General features: G+C 38.1%; 5 protein-coding genes across 8 annotated transcripts; 3 read left to right on the forward strand and 2 right to left on the reverse strand.

The window, feature by feature from the left end:
- Positions 1-4,424: 4,424 nt before the first annotated feature.
- Positions 4,425-7,042, forward strand: LOC126785459 (uncharacterized). Its single transcript, XM_050511161.1, has 2 exons — positions 4,425-4,647; positions 5,607-7,042. Exon 2 carries the CDS (start codon positions 5,662-5,664, stop codon positions 6,709-6,711), a length of 1,050 nt encoding a protein of 349 aa, XP_050367118.1. The 5' UTR covers positions 4,425-4,647; positions 5,607-5,661; the 3' UTR covers positions 6,712-7,042.
- An 854-nt stretch (positions 7,043-7,896) lies between these two features.
- Positions 7,897-10,205, forward strand: LOC126783298 (deSI-like protein At4g17486). Of its 3 annotated transcripts, none has more exons than XM_050508754.1 (5): positions 7,897-8,177; positions 8,832-9,119; positions 9,495-9,575; positions 9,710-9,857; positions 10,037-10,205. In XM_050508754.1, the coding sequence occupies exons 1-5, from the start codon at positions 8,024-8,026 to the stop codon at positions 10,128-10,130; spliced, it is 765 nt and encodes a 254-aa protein (XP_050364711.1). In that variant the 5' UTR covers positions 7,897-8,023; the 3' UTR covers positions 10,131-10,205. The 3 variants fall into 3 exon arrangements, with proteins under 3 accessions (XP_050364711.1, XP_050364703.1, XP_050364719.1); XM_050508746.1 differs by having other exon boundaries at positions 7,899-8,177; positions 9,707-9,857; positions 10,037-10,201; XM_050508762.1 differs by having other exon boundaries at positions 7,901-8,177; positions 9,707-9,857; positions 9,988-10,162.
- A 315-nt stretch (positions 10,206-10,520) lies between these two features.
- Positions 10,521-13,952, reverse strand: LOC126782934 (uncharacterized). Of its 2 annotated transcripts, none has more exons than XM_050508302.1 (10): positions 13,859-13,952; positions 12,749-12,848; positions 12,344-12,458; positions 12,108-12,144; positions 11,965-12,034; positions 11,665-11,769; positions 11,359-11,509; positions 11,194-11,276; positions 10,971-11,064; positions 10,521-10,889 (listed from the first exon to the last, which is right to left on the reverse strand). In XM_050508302.1, the coding sequence occupies exons 2-10, from the start codon at positions 12,771-12,773 to the stop codon at positions 10,802-10,804; spliced, it is 768 nt and encodes a 255-aa protein (XP_050364259.1). In that variant the 5' UTR covers positions 12,774-12,848; positions 13,859-13,952; the 3' UTR covers positions 10,521-10,801. The 2 variants fall into 2 exon arrangements, with proteins under 2 accessions (XP_050364259.1, XP_050364251.1); XM_050508294.1 differs by having other exon boundaries at positions 12,743-12,848.
- A 538-nt stretch (positions 13,953-14,490) lies between these two features.
- On the reverse strand, positions 14,491-16,034 carry LOC126795060 (probable receptor-like protein kinase At5g20050). Its single transcript, XM_050521883.1, has one exon. The coding sequence runs from the start codon at positions 15,986-15,988 to the stop codon at positions 14,612-14,614; it is 1,377 nt and encodes a 458-aa protein (XP_050377840.1). The 5' UTR covers positions 15,989-16,034; the 3' UTR covers positions 14,491-14,611.
- Positions 16,035-17,623: 1,589 nt separating this feature from the next.
- On the forward strand, positions 17,624-21,074 carry LOC126788881 (protein arginine N-methyltransferase PRMT10). Its single transcript, XM_050514898.1, has 7 exons — positions 17,624-17,925; positions 18,221-18,413; positions 18,495-18,600; positions 19,237-19,426; positions 19,848-20,033; positions 20,135-20,218; positions 20,623-21,074. Exons 1-7 carry the CDS (start codon positions 17,716-17,718, stop codon positions 20,797-20,799), a joined length of 1,146 nt encoding a protein of 381 aa, XP_050370855.1. The 5' UTR covers positions 17,624-17,715; the 3' UTR covers positions 20,800-21,074.
- Positions 21,075-26,733: the final 5,659 nt, after the last annotated feature.

Below are 26,733 nucleotides of genomic sequence, written 5' to 3' on the forward strand. Positions count from 1 at the left end.
ATTACAGAATAAATTAAAGTACCACAGACAATAATACAGAAGAAGAGCATAAGAGAAACAGTTTAAGTTAAAAGTCCTTCAGAGTACAAAGCAACCAACAATCCAAGGAAATATGAGAGTGTCAGAATGGTATTCGAAAAACCTAGGAGGCTGGAATTGGAGAGTGAAACAATTCTTCCTGTCAGTGTCCACCTTGGAGATATCGAATTGAAATTGAAATGGCACGGCAGCACCAACTACGGTATGAGTCACAGGCTTAGTATTATCGGTTTCAGTAAGGGTGGCGACAAGGCAGGCAAGGTTTCCCCCCAGATGGAGCAAATGACACGAATTTGGTTCATGAGGGATGAGCTCAGCCGGCACAGGCATGTCCTCCACTATTTTAGTGAGACTTTCCTGGTTTTCATCCGTGCACATAAGATGAACCCCTAGCCTTGTCCAATAGCCAACTTTAGCCGAAAACAGTAACTTGTTGTTACTATGTTCCGGCATGTCCACCACTAGAGCTCGGCCTTTAAATGGAAAACGGCCGCCTCTGCACATGCCGTGGACTCTCCTCCATTCCGGCTCTTGTGCCGCAAGGTCGAAACACCAAATCGGGGAGCTCTCGCTAGACATAAACAATTTGGTGCCGACAATTACATAAGAGTCGACCCTGCCAAGCCTGCCCTCATTAGGAAAGGTGGGAAGAACTGACCAAGTACCCTTTTCGGGGTCAAACACCTCAAATGAAACAAAATCGCAACGGGGTACCGCCCAGTCATTACACGACACTGCATAGAGTTTGCCGGCAAACTCGAACACCGACGGATCTGCCTTCCCTCCGTTCAAATCCCCGGCCATCTTGACTATTCCTTGTTTGGGGTCATGGATGTCAAATGCATAAGATTCTGTGCTGATATCTGGGCCGAATGCAAATCCATAACGATAGGGGTCGAAGTTGGGCTTCATGCCGCCGACGAAAACAATCTTGGACCCGAAAACACCGCAACCCACTTGGCCTGACAGATCCTTGTCGGTCAGAGACGCCAGTTTCCGAAACTCTGGTCTCTCCGACGTCAGCAGATCTCGTAGATTGATTGCGCGAACAGCAATACAACCATCCCAGGGCTTAAACGGTCCCGCCGGAGGACGGCTCGGCGAAACGCATGCGGGTTTGTAACCTTCAAGGCTACAAATGAAGAGAGACTTATCAGCATACTCGTCGTACTTGAGCTTCGGCCCGCCTTTGTATTCGCACCGAACCAAGCCTCTGACTCCCTTCACACGCTTATGCCGACGCGGCGAGTCGCTGATTGGCTTGGCACGCTTTGACGAGGATTTTGGGGACATGGTGTGTAATCTCTCTGAGATTTTTAGGTTTCTGCAACCCAACCCTGCTTCTAGATATAAACCCGACATGTTTCTTTTTCCTCCTCACACTTGGTTTTGACATCCTGAATTCCTGATACCAATAGGAGTGGGAGAGCACGCCCTCCGCACGTGCTTTAGACGGTTCACAACCAGAAATGCAGCGAGAGACACATGACGTCTATCCATGAAAATGCAACACAGCAAAGTTGATCTTAATCTCTATCTTGAGGACAACGGGAACAAGATGGCATTAACAGGATGGTTTAAAGGAGTCATAATATCGATATTCTGAAGATGGCTCGAGAGTTTTGAATACATAGTATACGGTGATCTTGATGGTCATTAGGTTTGTAAGTATTCGAGTAATCATATCCATAAAGAAAGATGTTTCTACATCGAAGTAAAGCCGAGAAATATGATAAGATTTGTTCAAAATCACGAGAATATAGGCATAGAAATTTTGTATTGAATTAGATAATGTACGTGCTACATATTGCTTAGAGCACACAGTTCTCAAAATCTAGAATCCCGAAGATAAATTATTATACATACCCCCCACATATTTCACGTGGTGTACCCCTTAATGTTATTCGGAATTAGACTAAGAGAAAAAAAAAAGAAGCATGTCGTTGTACGGATAGGACCATCATCCAACGAGCAAAGGGGCGAAAAATACTACAAAGATGACGATACCTTTCATCCAACATTTACGTTTATGCCCCTGTATCGTTGCTACCAATTGTCAATTAAACGACATGTTAGTATACTAAGCAATAAATTCATACACAAATTCTCCATAGTAAGAACAAATTAAGTATCACGATTTTCATTGAAGTCATGTTATAACCACATAATCACATACTACTGAAATTCTTCAGGAATTCGGAAAAAGGCAAAGACAATATTCAGTAGACTCCCAAGTCCCATCCACAAAGAAAAGGTCAGAACTCACAAGCTGAAGCAGGTACTTCAACTCCTACGAACAGTGGCAATGTTGAAATTACAACCAAACTTAAGCCCCAAAATCGTAAATAGCACTCGGCTTCACACTGAATACAAGTATTACCTAGGAAGCACGGACACGTGGACAAGGGTCCGTATTGCGTGTCCGTGTTGGACACGCTCGGACACGCTCGGACACGCTCGGACACGCGAACTCAATTTGGACACGGCCCGGACACGCAAGTGTCGGAAATCGGACACGCAGACACGCACCAACTAATAATAAAAGTGAAAGTGTTTTATGGTGAGAATCGAACCTTGGTCATCTAAGGCACCCAACAATTCCTCAACCATTCCAACAGATTCAGTTTTTGTTATATTTATGCACACTTTAATATATATATATATATATATATAAGGAGAGAAACTCATGATAAAAATAAAAATGCTTGTGGTGGGATTCGAACCTTGGTTATCCAAATGATCTAACAAATCATCAACCATTCCAACAGATTCAGTTTTTGTTATATTTATGCACACTTTAATATATATACATATAAATACTTTCAAATTTTTAAATTAATTTTTTAATATATATATATATATATTAAAATAATTTTAATTGAAGTGTCCAAAAAAAATTCTATATGCCGTGTCTACGTATCGAATCGTGTCCAATACTGACACTCGTGTCTGTGTCCGTGCTACATAGAGTATTACCGATCATTTTAAGCGATCATTTTAATTTTTTTTGAAATTTTAGAACACCTTATTATGTTTTCAGTTGGTATAATCAAAGGTAATCTCTGTCCTGAAATACCAAGCTGGTGTGATCCAACATGGAGATCCCTAATGAAGAGATGCTGGTCACCTGATCCAAAATCTAGGCCACCATTCTCAGAAATCTCAAAGGAGTTACGGGCAATGTCTGCTGCTATGAACATCAATTGAAACCGCTGAAATTGAACTGAGGTGAGCTACATACTGCATCTGTCTCTGCTACTAGAGACTATATATCATTAGATCGCTTAGTGTAAATATTTCGGGAGCAGGCTGAACCTCAGGAAGAGCACATGCTGAGACATGGATTATAATTGCCGTCCACTGTCATGTGCTTAGAGCATTAGAAATAGTCAAGCTGGATGAAAATTTTTGCAATCACCGTTTGCAATAGGGTAATGGCTAGCATTACGTATAGGATGCTGAAGTACGTTAAAGAATGAGCTTCAGTAGTTGATTTGTCCTTGAAAATCTGTCACCAAGGTAGAACAAGATTGTTGCCTTTGATAGTTTCTTTGAGGATTTGCAAAGGTCCTGCACTGTTGCACATTAACTGTAAAGTGTAAATAGTCCTTATCTGAGGTCTGGTAGGAAAATTTGATTGTCTCAAAGAGGCATTTTAAATTGTCCTACAAATTATGGACATTCTACTATCAGAAGATTTCCTTGCTGTAATAAGATGGTAAGTTCTTTGTTCTTTGTGAATTGTGATTGTGGCCCTAAAGAAAGGCTGGCTATTATTGCACAAACAAACCTAGCTGGATTACTAACTTTTCCCACCAATTAGTTCTTATATTGTTCCCACCATTTGCCTATCAATGTCAATAGAAGTTCCTACCCTCAACTTATCAATTTCAACACAAGTTCCTATCCTCAAACTTATCAATTTCGATACAAGTATTGGAGAATGCCCATGAATGATCAATGACTAAAGACACAACTAAATTCAAAGTTTGGAAAAGGAAGATTCAAATGTAGTTTCTTATTAAAATTGATTATAGATTGTTTCAAAAGGAAGATTCAAATGTCTTGCCTTACTAAATCTATAAGTAAAATATAAATTTCTGAATCAATAGTTACCGCAATAGCGTAGTAATTGCTAGCGTGGATTCAGTAAGTTTAATCCTTAATAGATTTCATAATCAATGTAATTACATCCTCTACAATTTCAAATTTTCAAAAATTTAAAATAAATATAAAAAAACGCAAAACACAAGGAAGATGAGTGGTCCACGTCAGCACCCTCGGACCGACCACGATGTCCTAGTCAGATTATACGATTATATATACAAGTATATGTATAAGCCTCCCACAAGCTCTCACCATTTTTTTCTTTTTTCTATTTTCTTTGTTCTTTTTCTTCTTGGGTGGCTGCTCTCGCTCTCTCTCAATCAGTTACCCTAGAACAAAGAAAAACAGAATTTTGCTTCCTTCTTCATCTCCATATCAATTTATCCCAGCAAAGCTGCTTTTTCCGGAAGCGCTTTTCAGAGTCGTCGCCGCGACTCAATCCCAATTGAATCCCGACATGTCGAGCTAGGGTTCCACAAGTTTGAACAACTTTGTAATCCGGTAATTTTCTCACCTAATTCTGAGGTCTGATTGTACCCGGATCTAATTACTGCCTTGATTCGAATTCTTCTGAGCTAACCGTTCTGGGTTTTGGTTAAAGTTTTGTTTTTTAATTGATGAAATTGGGGGTTTCAATGTTTTGGGCGTTTCTGTTGTTTTGGTTTTCTGGTGAAATTGGGGTGTTGGGTTTGGTTTGTTGGATGAATAATGAAAAGGGTCTTGTTTGTTTGTGTATTTAAGCTATTGAAGATTATTACTGCGCAGCTTTCCCCATTTGTGTTTGAGCTGTGACTAATTGTAAAGTATAGTAATTGAGCTCATATCTTATAATGAGCTCTTTAGTTTTGATCTGGATTATCTATACAATCAGTCCCTTTTGTGGCTGAACTGTGTTTGATTTCCTCGGACGAAAAAGGAAGAGCTGGGAATTACATGTATGCTTGATGATGCTTTTAGTTGTGTGATTTAAGGAAATGCGTTACAGGTGGTTTGGTTTTCTGGTTTGTATTGATCTTTATATTGAGTTTTGATTTGTGTTCTTAATTTGGTAGTGTTTAGCTTGTTGTGGAAGTGCTCTGGATGCTTTTATTATGAATTGTTGCTTCATAGATAGTATGCGAAGGCGTATGTTTTCAATTCTCATGGGAATATTACTGATTCATAGTGTAGCGAGAGTTTCATTGATAGCACTTTTTATGCGTATTGGAACTTGTTTATTGTTAAACTAGTGATTGTCAAATGTGTGTGTTTTCTTTGTAAAAATTATATGGCCTTGGATGCGTTTTAGCACTATTGTTTAATTAGCACTATATTGTTAAATTTGTTACGACTCTCCTTGTGTACATGTAATGGATATTCATGTTGCTCGTAATGAGTATGCACATCAAGTGTTGTTAATTTTTCTTATCAAGCAGATAGTTATCGGTGTTGCTCATATTATACTTTGTTCTTTTTTTTAGCTCCAACCTGCCTATATTGTTTGGGAAGAGCGGGAAGTATCTCTGGTAGTTCAAAATGCCTAAGGAAAGAAGGGATCGTTCTGTGTCTCGGGAGAGGTACAGAGCATCTCCCTATCCAGGCAGCTCCAGTCATACAAAGCGTCCTACTCCCAAACTTCCTTCAGAAACTGAGGAAACTGTGAAAGAGTGGGAAGAAGCTAGGTGTCCAGTTTGTTTGGAACACCCGCACAATGCGGTTCTCCTCATATGTTCATCTTTTGAGAAGGGGTGCCGCCCTTACATGTGTGACACAAGCTACCGCCATTCAAACTGTCTAGACCAGTTCTGCAAGTCATTTTCAGAAGAAAATTCACCAGAGATGCTGCCTGAAGAAGAAACTATGGTTTCGGATGCTCTGTTGCCTCCTTTTGAAACTTCTGAATCAATAATTACTGATGTGCAAACTGACATAACTGAGGAAGAACCCCCACCCATGATTCCCATATCTTGTGAACACCAGGAACAGCCCAAGCTTGTGTGCCCACTCTGCCGTGGGGAGGTAAAAGATTGGATAATTGTGGACCCTGCTCGTTGTTTCATGAATGCCAAATCGAGAAACTGTTCGTGTGAGACATGTAGTTTTAGCGGAACCTATACAGATCTCAGGAAGCATGCAAGGCTGGAGCACCCACAAGCACGCCCATCAGAGGCAGACCCAGATCGACAGCGTTCCTGGAGGAGTATGGAGCGGCAGAGGGATATTGGTGATCTGCTCAGCACACTCCGATCTTCAACCGGTGAGGATAGGGATGACAGCAGCTTGGCAGTTGAACAGGATGGAGGAGGATGGCTAACTGTATTCTTTCTAGTTAGAATATATCGACCTACATCTGGGTCCAGTTTGAGGAGCAGCAGTTGGTCTCCTGGCACAAGAACTAGAGCACATATTAGTATGAGAAGGAGGTCTACCAGGCTTTGGGGAGAAAGCTACGAGGGTGAAGCTGCTTCTTCCTCAAGAGACACCGAGAATGAGACTTCAGATGGTGGCTCAGCTGCCCCTACTAGGAGGCAGAGTGCACGTCTCCGGGAAAGACGACGGACAACCCCAGACAACAACCAGCCATGATTGCAGAAGAATGTCGAGTCAGCGAAATTGTTTTTCATTTTAAGGATTGAAAAGTAAGTTTGCTAAAGGTCTGTAATCGGCTGCTGTCAGTTGCTTGCTGATGATTAACATTTCTGATTAAAGAAATGTCCGGGGTTAAGTGCCTGTGCTCTTGGCTCGGGTGGATTAATCAGAAGGAATGAAACGGAAACTCGTATGCTCCGAAATCTGCTCCTTGCTTGGAGTGTGGAGCAGTGTTGCTGAGTTAAATTATCCAGAGTGAAAAAAATGTATTCGTCTGAAGAAAACAAGAATTCTATATATTTGCCTTGCGAGTTTGTCTTTTTCTCTTTATACGATAACAGTAAGCAGTTCAGTTTATTTTTGATAGTTAAATAGCAATGCAAGACTTTGGACCTGGCAACTTCTCTAATCTAGATTCTATATCTAATCGTCATAATAGATCAAACGTTACAATCCTTAAAGCAAATCTCGTGCAAATGACACAAAAGTAATATATATTCAACATCATTCAACTAGTCCATGTTGAGGGGCTAAATTGGAGGACCGAGACAATCTTATATGAAATCCAAATTTCAATTATGACAGAGTTAGTTACATGAATTAACAACACCAAACGTGCACACAAGAGTTCGAAACACACAGATCCGTCCAATATCAGAGAATTTTTTTCTGTTCACGGCTTGTAAACACACGATACATTTGTGTTTGTTCATTTTGTGTGAAAATAATAGAAACAAGGTGACCAATTACCTTATCCCTCCGTAAGTAAATTTGTCAACCACATTATTTTAACACCCTCATGCTCATCTACATAAATAAAAGTCATGTATCCTAAATTAACTATGATATAACTATAGTTATTTATATAAATTAATAATATGGTAAAAATAAATCAATAATTAATTTAACAAATGTAATAATTAACTATGATATAACTATAGAAAATAAAAAAGATACGTGACTTTTATCTAGATAAACAGATATGAATATGCATATAAAGAGTGATCGACAAATTTGTTTATTCCTTGACATTATAGATTTATAGTATTATCCAAATATGACAGCCAAGAGTTTAATAAAGCAAAGTGGCCGACGACGATTCTGCTCAATCCTCTCTCTCTCTCTCTCAATTAATCATTAAAATTTTAAATTCCAAAAAAGTCCCTCACCTTTCCTCTTTGCCCAGAGAGACCGATCTCTCTCTCTCTCTCTCTCTCTCTGAACTCTAAAGGCCCTCGATGGACTAGTAAAGATAACCAATTTGTAATCCGGGTCTTTTTTGCAATTTCAAAAAGTTTTGTGGAGCAAAATGGGAGCCGAGAGCACCTCCAGTTCCGGCGGTGGGATTGATCGGAGCGACAAGAGGTACGAGACTCCGGTGATCTTGAACGTCTACGACCTCACTCCTATGAACAATTACTCAGTTTGGGTCGGTCTCGGAATATTCCACTCCGGTATTGAAGGTCTGCCCCTGTTTCAAAATCTCATCTTTCTTTATTGGTCTCTTGGTTTTTCATGTTTTGGTGATCTGGGTTTGGTTATGTTTTGGTTTTTGGTTATTGGGTTTTTCTGGGTGATTGGTAGTTGCGGTGAATATGCATTTATGTTTTTAGGGTGTAGAGGTTTTCAAGATTGGTACTTTAGACCTGGTTGGGATGGTGCTATGTGCTGTTTGGGGATGTGGGACTCGAACGTTGTAGGTATAAATCTGATGTGGTTCTGATTCATAATGCAATGTAATGATGTGTTTGTGGTGGAAACATGTGTATACTGCTTTGTGATTTCGGTTTTTAGTATCGAGCAGAGTTTGTTTTGTACTGAATAGTAACAAGTTAGATTTGGGGTCATTGTGGTTATGGGGTAGTGTTGAGTGGGGTTTCTTGGTATGACTCTTATATATTGTGGATGTTCGATGAAATTTTGTGGGTGAGTGTGGGCTTCTACAAGAAGAGAGCTTTCGGTGTAGTGACAGATGAATTAGTTTTCTTGTTTGGAATCTGAAAGTTGCAAACACATACGGAAGTATGTTGTCTTAAATCATATTGACTGATCAGTAGCTTTTGATTCTCATCTTTATAGATACTGTTAACCATATTGTCTTCTTTGATTGTGAACAGTTCATGGTAAAGAGTATGGTTTTGGAGCTCATGACTTACCTGTTAGTGGAGTTTTTGAAGTGGAACCAAAGGCCTGCCCGGGATTCATTTACCGATCCTCTATTTCACTTGGTCGCATAAACATGTCTCCTTCTGAATTTCGGACATTTATTGAGAATGTTGCTGCGGAGTATCATGGGGATACCTATCACCTTATCTCCAAGAATTGCAACCATTTTACAGATGACATGGCATTCAGGTTGACTGAAAGACAGATTCCTGGGTGGGTGAATCGGCTTGCTCGTCTAGGTAAAAAGAATTTATACTATGGACTTCTTGTACTCACTCTGTTTTGGGTGCTTTATTTTGGAGAACTATGTTTGATTATGCAGTCTTCTAGTTGTTGATAACAATAGTCTTAAGTCCATGGTTGATTAGTAAAACATATTTGGGATAGAAAAGCACCCATTTTTGGTGTACTGAATGACATTTAAATGTGCAAAATGATATCATGCATGAGGGTTTGGATTTTGATTGTCTGATTTGTCTTTATTTCATTTCATATTCTTTGAATTGGTCACTTTCATAGGCATAAGTACTCACACATGGAGGACCTTGTTTATTTGCTTTGCTTAAATCAATAGTGAAGGCTTTGTTAAGTCTGTGTTTTGTTTGGAATTTCAGGTTCGTTGTGCAGCTGTCTTCTTCCAGAAAGCCTTCAAGTTACTACCGTTAAACAGACTCCTGAATACCACCATGAGTCGGGTAGTATTTTGAACTCAATATTAGTGGCTTTATGTTTCTAATTATTTATTTATTTTAAATAAGATAATAGTGTCTCCAGTTGCTTCGACATTTAACATTATTATGCTGCTTTCTTGTCTGATTGTGTCCAGAAGAAGATGGCACTGAATCTCTAACAATCACCACACCTCGTGAGTCGACAGAAGTTGATGATGATCAAGAAAAGCGTCTGCTGTCACCATTGGCTGCAATATCACCAGTGTGTGGATGGGGGGATGTGACTATTGTTAAAGAGGCCCAAACGTGAGCATAAACCGCAATTTTTTTTCTGAAAAGAGGAAAGAACCACTCCTGCAGAGGGTTGTTAGAGCCCGTCATTCTTCTCCATATCTTTGTAGCGTGGATGGCTAATGAAGGGACCTCCTGTTTGCAGAATCAAAGCTGCCTGACTGTATTGATTGTTTGTAATTTTGTATGCACAGTGTTGATCCCATTTGCTTAAGTTTGACATCTTTTTGGTACCATTTCAAACACGTTTTGCAGTTCCTTGTTGTGGAATCTGAAAGTAGAAGGTAGTTTGTTGTAATTGTCTAATTGATAATTTGTGCATGGAGAGGCTATCAAGTTTTTAGAGGAGCTGTGGGCTACCGGGCTAGTGAAAATTACATTTCCCTCTTTTTCAGTCTGAATTGCATTTTGTTTAACCCTGTCTTTCCTTATGTTATCTTTTTCTTGCGATAAAGTGATGAACCCAGAAGGGGAAAAAAGAGAAGGGTTGAATTGAAACAAGAAAGCAACCAAAGGAGTGGAAATGGAGAATTGCACAGATAACATGGTTGTTAACTTTCAGCTGAATAAGCAATTGAGATAGTGAAGAAAGCAACAATGAAACTAAGGAAGTGGAGTCGCAACACAAGCCTAAATCAAACCAAAATTTAAGATAATAGATCATCAGTTTAAATACCCTAAACCCTAAACATATTCTCTCTGTTATTTAAAATTTCGGAGAGAAAAACAAAACTTTTACCCACTATGTTCGAATTGCATGTTATATGATCCAAATAATGAATATCTTATCACATACGAATATGGATTTTATGATTTTTATCCACCAGCCAAACAATAATAAGCCTTAAAAGGACATAGGTCATAACTCGCTACCAAACCACTAAATTTTTGATGTTTCTTACACCTCCCTTCAATTTTTTGCCTCTTGATGTTGCTTGAGATTTCTTCTGGGAAGCAAACTATGAAGAAGTTCCTTCAAGCCCCAACTTTGAAATTAGCCAAGTACAGACCTCATCCATCTCTTCAGGAACTGTGTAATGACCAAGCCTGCATTTTGGAACAGAACAATCATATAATTTCTTTAGAGAACCAAAATAATGCTTTTCAACAAAATTTCAGACCACATACCCATTATAAGATTTGAACGTCACGTCCTGAAATCCAATTCCACTCAGAGCTCGTGAAGATTTCTCACCGAACTTGTAAGAAACCACATCATCACCTGCAGCATATCAGAATAACTATAATGTTGTGCATATAGGCAGAGCACTGGGAACATGGACAGACTACACAATTATAGGTAAAAGACAAATAAGACCCATGATATGTATGCATTAGAGATGAAAAGCACCTTTTCCATGACATAATAAAAGTGGTAACGAGGCAGCACGTCTTGCAGCTTCATTTGCTTCTTCAAACTTCTTACTCAAGGACCTGAAAAAAAAAGGACTTGTAACTAATTGCAAAACAAGACAGAGGGGTTACCTTGGATGAGGAGTAGAGTGAGAAGCCAAACTTGGAACATGGAAGCCATCCACTAAGTCCAACAACTGCACTCAAATTGGATGGGTATGGAGTACCATTCCCGTATTTCTTTACAGCAAAACATGTGGCAGAGTATAGAGCTGTAGCTGCACCCATACTAAAACCTCCAACTCCAAGCTTAACTGCAGCATACACCAGATTGATCTAAGGTCGGGGAATAATGATTTAAAGTTATCTCTATAACACAACCCAAAGATCTCGAGGAGTTTGAAATGCCCCATAGGGGTTCACAACATAAAAATCAGATTGTGAATGAAATACAGCAAGAGGAACATACTGTCTTCTGGCTCTGTTGACAGTAAATTAGCTACATGTGCTGCTGAAGCATCTAAGCCCTCTAGATCATCTGGAGCATCTTCTGACAGCTCTCCAACATCAAACCCTATCCATATCAGACAAGCAATTCAAATATGTGAAGTTGTGATAGCCTTACTTAATTTCAACTGAAATTTTTGTCAGTAGTCATGACTTATGAGTGGCAAAATGTTAAAATGGTTTGTCTTCAAACAAGATGTCATTGCAAGATCAATACATAAGGCTACATATATTAATACGAGTATGAGACTATGAATCTTACAAGCAGTGGAAGGAAAACCACCAAAAACTGAAATCGGTTGAGTAGGCGCGGTTGGACATATCCATTTAATCTGCATCACACTATTTCAGTATGGCATAACGAGAACATTCAACTTCTAATAGTGTTAATGTATTCATTCTTACATTTGGAAGAGGGAGGCTTTCCAAGAGCTGGGACCAGCTGCAGAAGGAAAAACAGTATGAAATAAGAGAAAGTTAAAATAAAATTCTAAGCATGTAGTGGATATCAGAAAAAAATAATGGTAGTGTGAAATATAATATACAATAAACAAAAGTCACTAATTTTTTTTTTGTGTGTGACTTCAATATTGTCAACTTTGTTAGAAATGGTTTACACAAGCAACGGGGACAAAAACCACCTTGAGCCATTATCACCAAGGCCATGTAGCCAAACTACAGTGGCCTGGTGTTTCCCTTTAGGTCGGACTACATAAGTTCTTCCAAATTCAAATGCCCTTCTAACAGTTCTACCACCTGCAAATAGATTACAACAATATAAAATAAGAAAGGATTAATAATAAACAGAACCCACAAATGTTTTTTTTTTAATTTTTATCAATGAACCCCAGATGTTATTTCTAATCAAATAATTCACTAACCTGCTCAATACAAACATAGAACCAAGCTACATTACAAGAAAGGCAAGCTACAGTATTGTTAACATGGAAATGAAAGTGATGCTCATTATGAGCATGAACACCATTAATGAGACCACTTCACCAAACTACAATGACATCAAGAATGTGAAAAAAACTAACCCGCACCCACAGATGGAGATGTAAAGCTCATATTAGGCACTCTCAAGGAAAATAGCACCAATGACACTCCTACTACAGAAATTGTAAAGATAAAGGAGCACAGAACCTGCAATGATAAAACACCACCAATTCCGATTTATTAGCTGATACCTGTTTATGGCTAATTCAGAATACTCATGGATCACCTCACCTATAGACCTAGAAAAAAAAAAAAGGAAACACAACAAGGCTATGAAGGTGGCAAAATTACCCTATGTGTAACACTTCTGGTTTTTTATACATCTGTATTCATGATTAGATTTATGCAGAATAACAACCACATCAGAATTTTCCATTTTTGTTAGTCACTGAAAAGTCATAGTCCGAATATGATTCTCTGCAGACATCTACAATGCTGTAGCTTTTCAACTTCAAAACCTAAATGTTCAAACATTTAGATTACACTTAGCATTTTGAAACAAACCCTACAGCTTAGAAAAGAACTTAACTTCTGGATAGCTCAAACAAAAGTTATAAATAAAGGATCTGGAAAACAGTGCAGCAATATTCCTAGAACACCTAATCGAGTTTACACCTAAAAATTGGCATTTTCCTCTCTTATTGAACTGAAATAACCATATCTAATCATAAAGGGCCAAGACAAACAACATCAAGTGAGTGTTTTAAAAGCTGGGAAATTAGTTTTCCAAAATGTCAAATGTGCCAAATGGTGCTTCTATGACTCCTGTCAATCATTTGATGATCTAAAATGAGGTCCCTGTCTTGCATAGAAATGCCAATTTGAGATCCCAGCTGTGATTAAAGTGTTTGACATTGTTCACTACAAGTCAACAACCCCTCAACCCAGAAACCAGAACTATAAATGTCAATTTATAAAGGTTCTACCCTGACACCATCTGAACATAAAGGTTTATAATTGAAGCTATAAACCAAAAATGGTAATACTTGAACACCCAATACTCAAATACTAAAGCTTGAAATTTAACACAGACTAACGCAATATGTAAGTATAAAGATGGTATCTTTGAAACATGGGACACAAATGATATTATAACCCAATTGAAATTGAGCAGAAACAATAACTGAAAAACTGGGTTTTGCACCATTGTTACATACCTCGACTAGGTTTGGTGGGCTGATCTTTCTCCCTCCTGTCTCTCTTCTCTCTCTCACACTGTTTCCTGACTTTCCTCTCCTCCCCAACTAAAAGTTTGTTGTTCTGTCGTTTTTATTTGATGTCGTTTCTGGTTGTATTCAAATGAGATGAAACCTCAACCGTTTATCATGATCATTGAAGCATTTTACTCCGGTTGATCATTGATAACACTATAGATATCTGCCACATGTAGATGAGATGAGATGAGAAGTTGGGGGACATAGGTTCTCTATATTAAGAGGGTCCCCACTTTTCTTTTATCATATAATTGGAATCAAGTACCCTTGTAAGTTGTAATCTTCTCCAATTTCTAGACGTTACTATTGTGGATGACATTTTCTATAAAATATTTAGTTGGTAATTGTTCTTGTTGCAAGCGGACTAGCCAGAATGCTGAAAAATCTAGCAGTTGGGAAATGGTAGAAATAGTGCTTTTCAAAATGTCCAGAATGATCAACTTGCTCAAATTTGATCCACTTGATCAAAGTCTCTGTCTTTGAGTGGTTGCTAAAGAGGCCCAAAAAAGTGGCTGCGAAAGATTCAGTGAGCTGAGGTACATGGAAATATCTACCTTTCTATGATCATAGTCATCATACATTTAATTCACAGATAGAACATCAATTTTTTGAGTATACAGAAAAAGTCTCATATATGTTACAAGCTGCAGAAAATTTACCACGGAGTTTAAGGAAGAAGGCCATAATGGAGTTGAGTTATCTCGGTGTTATAGCAGACATTGCAGTTCCATATGAGTAAACTGAGGATGAGTTTTCATTACTGCTATCTACTTGTTGAGCTGCCAAGGCAGCAACAATGTCTGGCCCGTGATGACCATTGATCTGTGGCTGGGATTCTTCTTCTAGTGACAAGAAATCTACAATGGTCATTTGAGTATCAGGAGGCTGCTCCACAATCAAACCACCTTCAAGCATTTCAACCACTTCAGACATAGGAGGCCTGAGACTAGCCCTCTCTAGTATGCACCAAATGGCTACATGAACTAGCCTTTTCAATTCTCTCTCATCAATCCCTCCACTATCTAATAGTCTCTGATCAACAATCTCCATGAGTTTGCCTTCTCTCATTTTCTCATTCACAGTTTTGGGGAAGTATTGCCATTTCCTATGAGGCCTATTATGAGTACCCATTTCAATGAAACTCACATTTCTTCTGCCTCCAATCATCTCAAGGAGCACCATTCCATAGCTATAAGTATCCGATTTCTCTGAAATTCCATGCTCCAACAGCCACTCAGGAGCTAAGTACCCTCTAGTGCCCCTTATTGTTGTCATGACACTACTCTCCTCTCTTCCCATTAGTTTTGACAGACCAAAATCTGCCACAATTGCTCTAAAATTCTCATCCAAGAGAATATTTTCCGGCTTAACATCAAGGTGCAAGATCCTTTTCCTGCAATCATGATGCAGATAAGAAAGTGCCTTGGCAACATCAATAGCAACTCTGTACCTCAAGTCCCAAGACAAACACCCTCCTCGGCGATTAGACCTTACCTTTCTATTGAAAATCCAACCATCTAATGAGCCATTTGAGATGAAGTCATACACGAGGAACCGGGGCCCTGCAGGACTAACACAGCAATATCCAAGAAGCCTCACAAGATTCACATGTTGTAGACTAGCTATTGCAGAAACTTCTGATCTAAATTCCCTATCGCCCCGCTCCTCCACATCAAGCCTTTTTACTGCAACAGGAGTTCCATCACTTAGAATGCCTTTGAACACTTTAGCAGAAGCCCCTTGGCCAAGCAATGCCTTGAAGTTGTCTGTGGCTTCTTCTAGCTCATTGAACCTAAACTTTGTGGGAACTCCAGCTACTTTTCGGAGGAAGCTGTACTCTATCCTTAGCTCACGTCCTTCGGATTTGTACTGTGATTCCATCTGTTTTCGCCTGTAATTGTAGTGATGTCTGATTATTAGCCATGCAAACACAGCAAGGATCACAGCAATTCCTGCTCCACAAATGAGATAGAAAGTACTGGAAAGCTTGAGAGACACGCGAGCGACGATGATGAAAATGATGAGGATGATCACTGATGAAGCAGCTATTATGTTGGCTTTCTTGTCCTCCATCAAATCAAAGTTGCATTTTCTGGTTTCAGGTTAAGAGAGAAAGAGAAAGAGAGATAGAGAGAGGGAGATCACTGGAGTTTTTTTTTATATGATCACTGGAGTTTCTTCTCTCCTTCAACATGATACTTTTTCCTGAATTTATTAGTTTCCTTCATTGGCTAGCTCCTAGGGTCTAACATGCTGTGAATATTTAACCAAAGGGATACTTCTAAATTCTAATCTATATAGATCGGCCAAGAGTTGAAAGTTTGAACAATGTGGGTCATGAATCAAATGGAACCAAAGAAACCACCAAGAAGTTCACCTAATTACTTGTCTGACTTTCATTTTTATTTAATGCCAATTATTGGAAACATTTTCCAGAAATAAATAAACCCTATTCTAAAATCAAATAGCTTCATTTTCACAGGTAAGCCCCCAATAAGGTGAGGAACAATGTATGTGTGACCTGGTCATTGACCATATAGATTATAGACATGCATATTAGTGATCAAATTTTAAAAGTCTAGACTCATTCAATTACATTAAACTAATGAACCCTGCTGCAAGTGATCAAGACAACACTTGCTGATGAGGTAAAACATTCACATTGCTTAATTTGGCCTTAATGGTGCTCAAGACAGACAGAGTTACATTGAAATATTCATTTCAACACTGACTGAATCATATAATACTATCCTAAAGCTTGAAAAGACATTGAAGATTAGGTTCTAAAGTAACAAGACTGCAGGACCGAGTCCTGGAATAATAATTTTGACTTTTGAGGTTCACGGATCATAGAGGGGTGAAGAAACCAACAGCACCAAAATTAGTTTATGCTAAAGGGAGAACCGGCATTGCACCAATGCACTCACTAACGCGTGACTAGTTTGGACAACATAAGATAGATCATATTATCACTTTCAGAAAACAACAATCTGCAACACTCCAAGTGTTTAGATTCGTATCAAAACGATGAAATCTTAGATTCAGTCTGTGCATAATAGAAAAATCAGGTGAGGTCAAGGGGTTAAGACTTGTAGCAACAAAGCACATGAACTTGTAATGGCTAGAGGCCATTTGTTAGTTGATGAGGGGAAGAGATGGGTAAGGAGTAAGGACCGTAAAGTCAAGAGTGAGAAGGGAAAGAATTAGAGAAATGGTGGGAAAAAAGGGAAAAATTCTGTTATGCACATGCAGAAGCTTTTTTTTTTCACAATCTACCCCCACACATACAAGTGCATTTTATGATAACCCATTACTCTTTTATTACTACACACAATTGTGTGTATACCATACCTTGCTGCACAACAGACAATCTCGAAAAAAAATATTAAATTGATATCATGACAAACACTACTTATATCATCGTAACCACTACGAGTAAACAAAATTACAGAATAAATGGTTTCAATAGTTAATAGATAGTAATTATTTGTAAAAGAATATTGATTGATAGGAAAATGTGTAAATCTAAAAGTGTAACTAGTACGATGAAACTTGTACGAATAAACTTATCCGTTTTTCGGTTTTTCCTCTATTATGATTTAATGTTTTATCTCACTTACCCTAATGAGGAAGATTATGGGACCTACTCACTTACCCTAAAACAGAGTAGCAGAGGCAGCACCGTGGACTCGACTACATAAGATCATCTACTACGTTGCCCTAAACCCCCAAAAACCCTCCTCTCTCATTTTTCGTGTTTGGTCTTTCAGGGCATTGACCACATACTACCCAACTCAAACATGGGAAGCTACACAAACGGCGTCGTTTCAGACCAAACAATCGGCGCCGCCAGCAATGGCCGCGCGTCGGTGGATAAAGGCGTCGACTTTGCCAATTACTTCTGCACCTACGCCTTCCTCTACCACCAGAAGGAGATGCTCTCCGATCGTGTCCGCATGGACGCTTACTACAACGCCGTCTTCAAGAACAAGCACCACTTCAATGGCAAGGTAGAGCTCTCTAAGAAACCCATTAAAAGTTCTCATCTTTACTGCTTAAAAGCTTCAACCTTTATACTAAGTAAGCATTCACTTGTTAATAACTTGTTAATTTTGTTGAAAGCTTGGAATTTGGGGTTAGTTTGGTTAATTTGCAAGAGGAATTATGTGTTAAGGAGTTTAAAGGAATGAACTTTACTGAGGAACTAAAAAAAAAAAATTAACTTGGGTATGATGTGTGGTGAAATGGGGTTGTTTTGTTGGTAGTGTTGAATTTTGGGGTTAATGTGGTTGAACTGTGGTGAAGGTTGTGTTGGATGTGGGAACGGGGAGTGGCATTCTCGCGATTTGGTCTGCGCAAGCTGGTGCTAGGAAGGTGTATGCTGTGGAAGCCACTAACATGGCTGAACATGCGCGCGAGCTTGTGAAAGCGAATAATGTGCAGGATGTAGTTGAGGTGATTCAGGGCTCTATGGAGGATGTTCAACTTCCAGAGAAAGGTTGGTATATGTGAGTTTTTAAGTTTTGGAGTGTTTATTTGTATTGGTGTCATTTTATATGATTTATGTACTGGCGTGCAGTTGATGTGATAATTTCGGAGTGGATGGGGTATTTCCTACTGCGTGAATCGATGTTTGACTCTGTGATATGTGCCCGTGACCGATGGTTGAAGCCAACTGGAGTCATGTAAGTGTGCTATTGTGTTGAAACTTTTGGCTGGTTTTTTCAACTGCTAATTTCCCTCTGGTTTTAATATTGAAACTTCAGCTGTATGAATATACAGTTCATGGTAGTTTCTTTTGTCTACATGTTATGTAAGGGAGAATGTTTATCTTCTATGCTAGAAATCCCGCAGTTGTCACATTGTTGAAGTGTAGTGATTTTGTAAGACCACCATGCACATGTGTTGAAAACAGATGAAAAATAGAGGGCCCCAAGCAAATTTTTGTTTCAAAAAACACTTCTCTACTTGTTTCTTGGGTTTTGGTGGTCTGTGGTATTGCTAAGGCTTCTATTTGTCTATAATTATGCACTTAAATCTATCTCTTGCATCTGAGATAAGCCACATAAAAGGTCATATGAGATCATTTGCAGTTAAATTCCCATATAGTGCTCGTCTTTTTACACTAGGCGTTCCTGCCAAATCCTTCATCTCTGTTAGTTATCTGTTTTTTATTTTGATTCTTGTAGTGCAATTGTACTATGATGGGAATTTTATCTCGAGCCTGTTCCCTTTGATTTACTAAGTTGATCGAGCAATCTTTGTGCACTTTTTTTTTATGATTCTACCATCTAATTTGGAACAAAATGTTTGTTCTACAGGTATCCGAGTCATGCTCGTATGTGGGTGGCACCTATTAGATCTGGGTTAGGAGATCAAAAACAAAATGATTTTAAATCATCGATGGAAGGCTGGTATCATTTCACAAATGAAACAAAATCTTATTATGGTGTTGATATGGGTGCTCTAACAAAACCTTTTGCTGAAGAGCAGAAGAAATACTATCTTCAGGTGATTGAATGTTGACAAGATTGTTGATGTGTGCACAATAATGCAACATTCATTTGTCATTTTTGTTATTTATATTTTTCCAAAAAAACTTGCTTCAAAACTTCATAATCGCTTCCGTGAACTTCTCTCTCCTGCTCCTTGAATTTTTTAAATTCAAGGATGCACTTAGGTCTTTACCTTCCCCTTTGTTTCATTTTGAAATGTAATTAACATTTGGAAATTTTCAGTCCTACATGTTTCTCTTTTAAAAAGGAAAAAATTATTTTTAAAATCCTGTTTAGTCATGATTCTGCCTTTAATTATTATTACTATGCAAAGGGAAAACAATTCATGTTCATCATTTCCTTTTACTTGCATATGAATTTACCATGCTCCTTCATGGTGTTAACATCTTAAAGTGATGTTGTTGAATATTTCGTAGACATCATTGTGGAACAACCTTCATCCCAACCAAGTTATAGGGACAGGTGCTATACTAAGAGAGATTGACTGTTTAACTGCCTCCGTCAGTGACATCCTCGAAGTGAGATCGAGCTTTTCATCGACAGTAACTCTTCCAAACACAAGGCTCTGTGGGTTCGCAGGATGGTTTGATGTTCATTTTCGAGTAAGTTAATCGTGACTATCCTTTATCTTTTCAAGTGCTAGGTTCCTTGAATATTTGTATGCTCACCATAACATGATACTTGATTTGATCTGGTGTACCAGGGACGTAAGGAGGTTCCAGCTCAGAATGAAGTCGAGTTGACCACTGCTCCTAGTGTAGATAATGGCACGCACTGGGGCCAACAGGTTTGTTATTTCCAAACCCCTTTTAAAAAAAAATTGATTTATTGTCTAGAATTCTATATGCAGATTGAAAATATTGGTGCAAAATTCAAATAAATCTCAACATTATGGTTTGCACTGCGGCCAAATGTTTATTAGGAACTGAAATTTGTAAATTGATAGGCCAGTGAATAATGTATAAATACTCTACACTAGATGAATTTAAGTGCATTGTTGTGTGTCATGATATTTTCTCCCCTTATGTAATACATAGCAGGCTTTCTTTGTTATGAACATAGCACAGTTTCAGCAAACAAATGACATGCAGAGGCATCACAAATTACTTGGAGCATGTGCATGTTCTTTATCGAAATATATATTGCTATACTCTTTAGTAATTCTATGCTTAACCCGTGTTTGTTGAACAGGTTTTCCTCTTGAACCCTCCAATCCGTGTGACTGAAGGGGATAATCTGAATGGTTCCTTCTCAATGACGCGAAACAAGGAAAATCATCGTTTGATGGAGGTTGAGTTTAGCAGCGAGATCAAACAGCAGACTGGACAGCTACTCTCACCTTTCAGAAACAGATATTTCATAGAGTGACTGGAGGCAAGATTCATCCCCACCAGCATATTTCTGGAAGTCTGAATTGTCCGAAGGAATCAGACTTGCAAGCTATCTGTAAAAGTTTTGTGGAGTTTTCCAGGCTTTGCAGCCATTCTGCTAACTCAGATCTTCGTGTGTTAAAATTTGATTTTTTTTTTAGACAAGTCATGTCAGCTACCTAAGACTTGTCGATTCAGTGTGTCCTCTTCTGTATGCATCTGTACACATTGGCATTTGCTTGCTAAAATGATCAATCAGCACCACCTGTTTCATATTCTGGTTTCTGCGCATGGCCACTATGTTGTAACTATATTATGCTTTAGTTTTTCTCCTTATTCAGTGTGTTACACATGACATCCTCCTAGTATCTCTGCTCTTAAAACTTGTTCTTGTACTAAAATAAAGTCATCGTTGCTGCCCTTGCATGTATTCGACTTCTTTGCATGCAGTCATGCACATGGTGATAGTGACCTGCAGACCTTTGATTACAATGGAAGCTGCTTTTAAACAGGGTTAACATCGTAAGACCATTCACAACCTTATAGTTCGGTATGTAATTGTCAACCATAGGCTAAATTCAAGGGAATCAAATGCATTTTGGGCTCAGCAAGCAAAGCTGTTATCCTTGACTTCCCGGATTCCTAACAAAGTTGGCAAAGCTCCATTGCATATTGTTTGATGATTTGTATCATTTATCTTTCTGAAACTATAAGATCTGATAAACACAGCCTTTAGTTTTCCCCATCATACCTCTCTGTAACCTGTAAGCCCTGAAAATGCATCGATCTTCAAGCACCACGCGAGCCTCCGAGGAGTTTCTGGTGAACTTCTCACCTGCGTCCGTGTGTCTAGGCTCTCCGCTCCTGAATACCACAACAGTTGCCTCCCCGGAGGATTTGCCTGTTTACGATCCAAATTCTGATGATCTTACCAAAAAGGAAATGGGTCTACATCATCATAATCCTTCAGGAGAGAATGTCATTCACCTTATTCCCCTAGTTATATTTCTCTGTGGTTTTACACTTTGGATTTTCTCTCGTCCAGCCAAATTGTAAGCATATATAAATTGTTGCTAGCTATTCTCCTTTTGCTTTCGCTACCTGGAGATTTAATATACATGATGAGTAATCTGATGACGAATTGAAACATTTATAATTTTATGTCATCAAGTTTATATATCTGCATAGTACTCATGGTTTTGGGTATAAAATTCGCTATTGGAGATCTAATATAATACAATTCTTGGCCGATCATTGGCTACAATCAATCCAACCCGGATCATTTATCTATTTAATCAGTTATTATTTTTATTATTTGTCAATCATATTCATAAACTTGAACGAATTTTGTTTGTGATCTAAAATCACAGCAAAAGGACTCTTTCCGTTACTGAAACTACAAGAACAGTAGGACATGCATCGGCATAGTCACTCCTGCAAGCTATTGCATTCTATACGATGAGTGAAACCTCAATTACTTTGGATTTTAGGAAGGTTAATCCATCATAATTAGTCATGATTATTTGCCGTGGCTTTGGTTTGGTAGTACTTCGCGAGTATTTTGTAGCGATTTCGATGTGGAAGTCTGAGCCAGGAGGTGGTGTGGAGGAAGAGGATGTTGACTTGGCGCAGAACAAGAGTTCATCATGGTCATTAAGAATCCATTGCAAGGCTCATGCTTCACCAAGTTCATCTGATCGATCATATGAAGGGTTATGGGTTTAAATGTGTAATTATGAGTTAAGTTTATAGTACTGGGTTTCTGGTTAGCTTCCTAACCTTATCTTATGAACCTAGCCAATACATGCATGCAAACGTGGTTTACTAGCAGTCTAGCAGTAAATTGTTCTAAGTTTCTAACTTTAGTCGAGTGACTCGAGTCTAGCCCTGCTAGTGTTGGTTCTATGAAGGTACACATATTGGCCTCCATAGGTGATGAAGACAAAGAGGAATGAAGCACAACAAAGGGGGAGCATTGATGACATTTCCTAGTTGGACTAGGAAACCAACCTTGCGGCATGATCCTATGAGTTGGTCGAATCAAACATATATGGAAATATATATGGGATCATATATAGAGAGAATAAAGTATATTTGGGAAAAAATAGTTTCAAATATATTTAGTTTAAGATGTATTCCATATGTATTGTTTTTCCTTTTATATAGAATGATGTATTAGGAAAGGATTTAGGTTGATTACCTATTCTTGTACTAGGGTTAGGTAGTGCATGGCCAGGTGTGATATATATAGGATATATTCATGCAGTTGCTGTAGAGCCAAGAAGAGGGAGACACGGCCAAAGAGAAGAAGAAATAGAGAGAAGGAGAGAAAGAGAGAAAAAGAAGAAAAGAGGTGAATCCTTAGAGAAGAAAATTCACACAAAGAGAAGCTTAGTGCTAGGAGATCTTTGTGACTCCATTGAAGACCTTAGTGGCAACATCAACGTTCTTAGTGAGGTTGATCATCCGTGTGTCTACAACGATCTTAGTGAGGTTGTATCGACATTTGAAGCAACGATCTTAGTGAGGTTGTTTCATGCTTAATTGTGACTATCAAGTAAGAAGTATTTTACTTTTGAGAACTATATTATCATAGATTAAGGTGTAATCTTTGTAATATGAATTGTTCAATAGAAAAGTGAAATTCTTCTATATTTTCCGCTGCTATTACTCGTTATTGTTCTATCTTGTATTTTCAATTGGCATCAGAGCAGGTACTGGAGGTGTCCGGTAGATCTAGCTCAAGATGGAACGTCAAGGATTGAATCAGCCACCTTTGCTCGCTAGCATGGATTTTGCTCAATGGAAACTCCAAATGAGATCGTTTATATATGGCATTGACTTCCATGCATGGAGAAGTGTCGAACGTGGATGGAATCCTCCAATGAAAGAGGTTGATTCAAAAGCTCCTGAAGGATCGGCTATGCAAGAATTAAAAGATGAAGATGAGTGGACTGACAAGGAAATCAAAGCTAGTGAAGGAAATCACAAAGCTTTAAATGCTCTTTACGCATCAATGAGCAGAGATGAAAAGAAAAGAGTTCAGAATTGCGTTACCGCCAAACAGGTTTGGGATAAACTTTGTGTTTTAAATGAAGGTAATGATATTGTAAAAGAACAAAGATTACAACAATATTATTCTGAAATTGATGCCTTGAAAATGAGAGATGATGAAACTATTGATGATTTTTATAGTCGTTTTACTGATCTCTCTAGTTTATGTGAAAGCCTTGGAAGACCATTACAAGAATCCGATATTGTAAGGAAAATATTACGATCTCTTCCAAAGTCATACAGGATGAAGAAGACAACAATCCAGGAGCAATATAATCTAAACGAATATTCTGTGGACTTGTTGATTGGAAATCTAAAGGCTTGGGAGATGGAGCTGGATGAGGATGAAAGACCAAAAGGTAAGAATTCAAAAAATATTGCCTTAAAGGTTACTGAACCCTCAAAATCAAAGTCTGAGGATTCTGAACACAATGAAATATTACTGTTGACTAAAGAGTTTAAGAAATTTTTGAATCAGAAAAATAATAGGAACAAACAAAATAATCTTAATTCTAGGAGAAGTTTTAATAATAAAAATTTTGAAAAACGTAGTGAAAATTTCTCTCAAAGAAAGTATGAGTATGGAAGTAGTAGTAACAACAATAAGAAATGTTATACTTGTGGTGGCATTGGCCACATTGCTACTGATTGTGGGAATAAAAAGACTGATTCAGGTAACAAGGCTTACAAGACATCTTGGAGTGACGATGATGATAGCTCCACAAAAAGGGACAAAACATTTGCTCTTGTATCTTCTTTCTCGTTAGATTATGCAGGTTCTGAAAATGAGGATCAAGAAGAAGATGAAGACAACAGCTATGAAGATAATGAGATGTTTGAATATCAAGCAAGAGTTATAAAAGCTGCAGAGAAAATTTCTGAAAAAAATCTTCTATTAAAACAACAAGTAGAGATGCTGGAAAACGAAAAAGTGAAATGGGAAGAGGAGAAACTGCACATGCGGACGAAAAATGACTATGGTGGTCAAGTGATTGAACGAAAGCATCTGTTAGCCAAAATTCAAATGCTACAAAGTGAGGTAACAGAAAAGAATAATTTAATTGACTTATTAAACTCTAAACTTGGCAAGTTGCAGGTTTTGCTTGATGGAACGAATACCAAGGTTGAAAAGTTTCAACATAGTTCGAAATCACTATCTGATATTCTGAGTACAGGAAAAAGCTACAACGATCGAACTGGACTTGGATATACTGGTAAGAGTAGCTCAACTAAAAATCCGAATTTTTACACTAACTTTGTCCGTGAACAATCAGGTTCAAAGGAATGTGAGAAATACATTAAAGAACATGTAGAATCGGAAAAACTTCAGACCTCATTCAAATCAAATATTGTAAACTCGAATGATAGGTATGAGGAAGATATACAAGATATTCGAAGTAAGTTGAAAGAACATAGTCAGCTTTTACTTGATATCTCTCGTTTTGTTGGCTTGTCTAAATCGTATAAAGAATCTAAACAGGACGCAGATATGGTTAGGAGACCTTCAGGTAAGAAGGTTTGGAGAAAAAAATATAATCATGATTCCATAGAAGCGTTTTGTAATTTGTGCTATATTGATATAGATTATGAATCGAATGATATTAAGGCTACATGTAATGTTGCTATTACTGCATTATCTGCTAGACAAGAGGACACTTGGTATATTGATAGTGGGTGTCAAACATTGGTTTTCTGACTTAGAAGAATCAGGTGTGACAGGTGCTGTTACTTTTGGAGACGGGAAGAAAGCAAAAATTAGAGGAAAAGGCTCAATCAGATCTCAGGATCTTAACTGCTTAAATAATGTTCTTTATGTTGAAGGTTTATCAAATAACCTTATTAGTGTTAGTCAATTAGCTGATGAGTATGAAGATGTCTGGTTTAACAAACGCCGTTGTGTGGTCTTTGACAAAGATGGTACAGTTGTGATGGGAGGGGTTAGATCAGGAGATAATTGTTATCATGTTGCATCTAATTTAAAATCTGACAACTCGGAATCGTGTTTCAGGACTAGCTCAGTTGAGGAAACCATGGAGCTTTGGCATAAGCGTCTTGGTCATCTAAACTGTCAAGATTTGCTTAGACTATCTAGTCAAAAATTAGTAAGAGGCTTACCTACATTAAGTGGTCGTACTGATGTTATTTGTGGAGGATGTAAAACAGGTAAACAAACTCGTGCAAATCATAAAGTTGTGAATGCTTCCTCATCATCTCAACCTTTGGAGTTGTTACATATGGATTTAATGGGACCTTCTGCTACTGTAAGTATGGCTGGTAAGGAATATATTTTTGTTGTTGTTGATGACTATTCTCGATTTACCTGGGTTGATTTTCTAAAGGATAAAAGTGAGACATTTGATTCTTTCGAAAAATTGAGTAAACAACTTACAGTGGAAAAACAACAAGCTAATCTTCAAATCGCTAGAATTAGATCTGACAATGGAACTGAATTTAAAAATTCCAGATTTTTTAAATATTGTCGAGATTACGGTGTGCTTCATGAGTTTTCAGCTCCCATAACTCCTCAACAGAATGGAATAGCTGAACGTAAAAACATATCCCTATTAGACATGGCAAGGGTAATGTTGCATTCAACAGGTTTAAGTGAGAATTTTTGGGCTGAAGCTGTAAATACTGCATGCTACGTTGGGAATCGAGTTCTTCTTCGTTCAGGTACAAAGAACACTCCTTATGAATTATGGAAAGGTAAGAAACCTGATGTAAGTTACTTTCATGTTTTTGGAAATCCTTGTTATATTCTAAAAGACCGTGAACATCTAGCAAAATTTGCTCCAAAATCAGACTCAGGTATTTTTCTTGGCTATTCTCTAAACAGTCGTGCTTATAGAGTGTATAATAAAGAAACTCGAACTGTCAT

This window comes from Argentina anserina, chromosome 1 (assembly GCF_933775445.1).
Source record: "Argentina anserina chromosome 1, drPotAnse1.1, whole genome shotgun sequence".
Classification (NCBI taxonomy): Eukaryota; Viridiplantae; Streptophyta; class Magnoliopsida; order Rosales; family Rosaceae; genus Argentina; species Argentina anserina.

Excerpts from the sequence above, each read along its gene's own strand:
- LOC126788881 (XM_050514898.1), top strand. The coding sequence starts at position 17,716 with ATGGGAAGCTACACAAACGGCGTCGTTTCAGACCAAACAATCGGCGCC. Across the intron at positions 17,926-18,220 it reads AGCACCACTTCAATGGCAAG|GTTGTGTTGGATGTGGGAAC; the intron begins GTAGAGCTCTCT and ends ACTGTGGTGAAG. Across the intron at positions 18,414-18,494 it reads TGTTCAACTTCCAGAGAAAG|TTGATGTGATAATTTCGGAG; the intron begins GTTGGTATATGT and ends ACTGGCGTGCAG.
- LOC126783298 (XM_050508746.1), top strand. The coding sequence starts at position 8,024 with ATGGGAGCCGAGAGCACCTCCAGTTCCGGCGGTGGGATTGATCGGAGC. Across the intron at positions 9,120-9,494 it reads GAATCGGCTTGCTCGTCTAG|GTTCGTTGTGCAGCTGTCTT; the intron begins GTAAAAAGAATT and ends TTGGAATTTCAG. Across the intron at positions 9,576-9,706 it reads TGAATACCACCATGAGTCGG|AAGAAGATGGCACTGAATCT; the intron begins GTAGTATTTTGA and ends GATTGTGTCCAG.
- LOC126785459 (XM_050511161.1), top strand. The coding sequence starts at position 5,662 with ATGCCTAAGGAAAGAAGGGATCGTTCTGTGTCTCGGGAGAGGTACAGA.
- LOC126782934 (XM_050508294.1), bottom strand. The coding sequence starts at position 12,773 with ATGAGCTTTACATCTCCATCTGTGGGTGCGG. Across the intron at positions 12,459-12,742 it reads ATCTCCATCTGTGGGTGCGG|GTGGTAGAACTGTTAGAAGG; the intron begins GTTAGTTTTTTT and ends ATCTATTTGCAG. Across the intron at positions 12,035-12,107 it reads AAAGCCTCCCTCTTCCAAAT|ATTAAATGGATATGTCCAAC; the intron begins GTAAGAATGAAT and ends AGTGTGATGCAG.
- LOC126795060 (XM_050521883.1), bottom strand. The coding sequence starts at position 15,988 with ATGGAGGACAAGAAAGCCAACATAATAGCTGCTTCATCAGTGATCATC.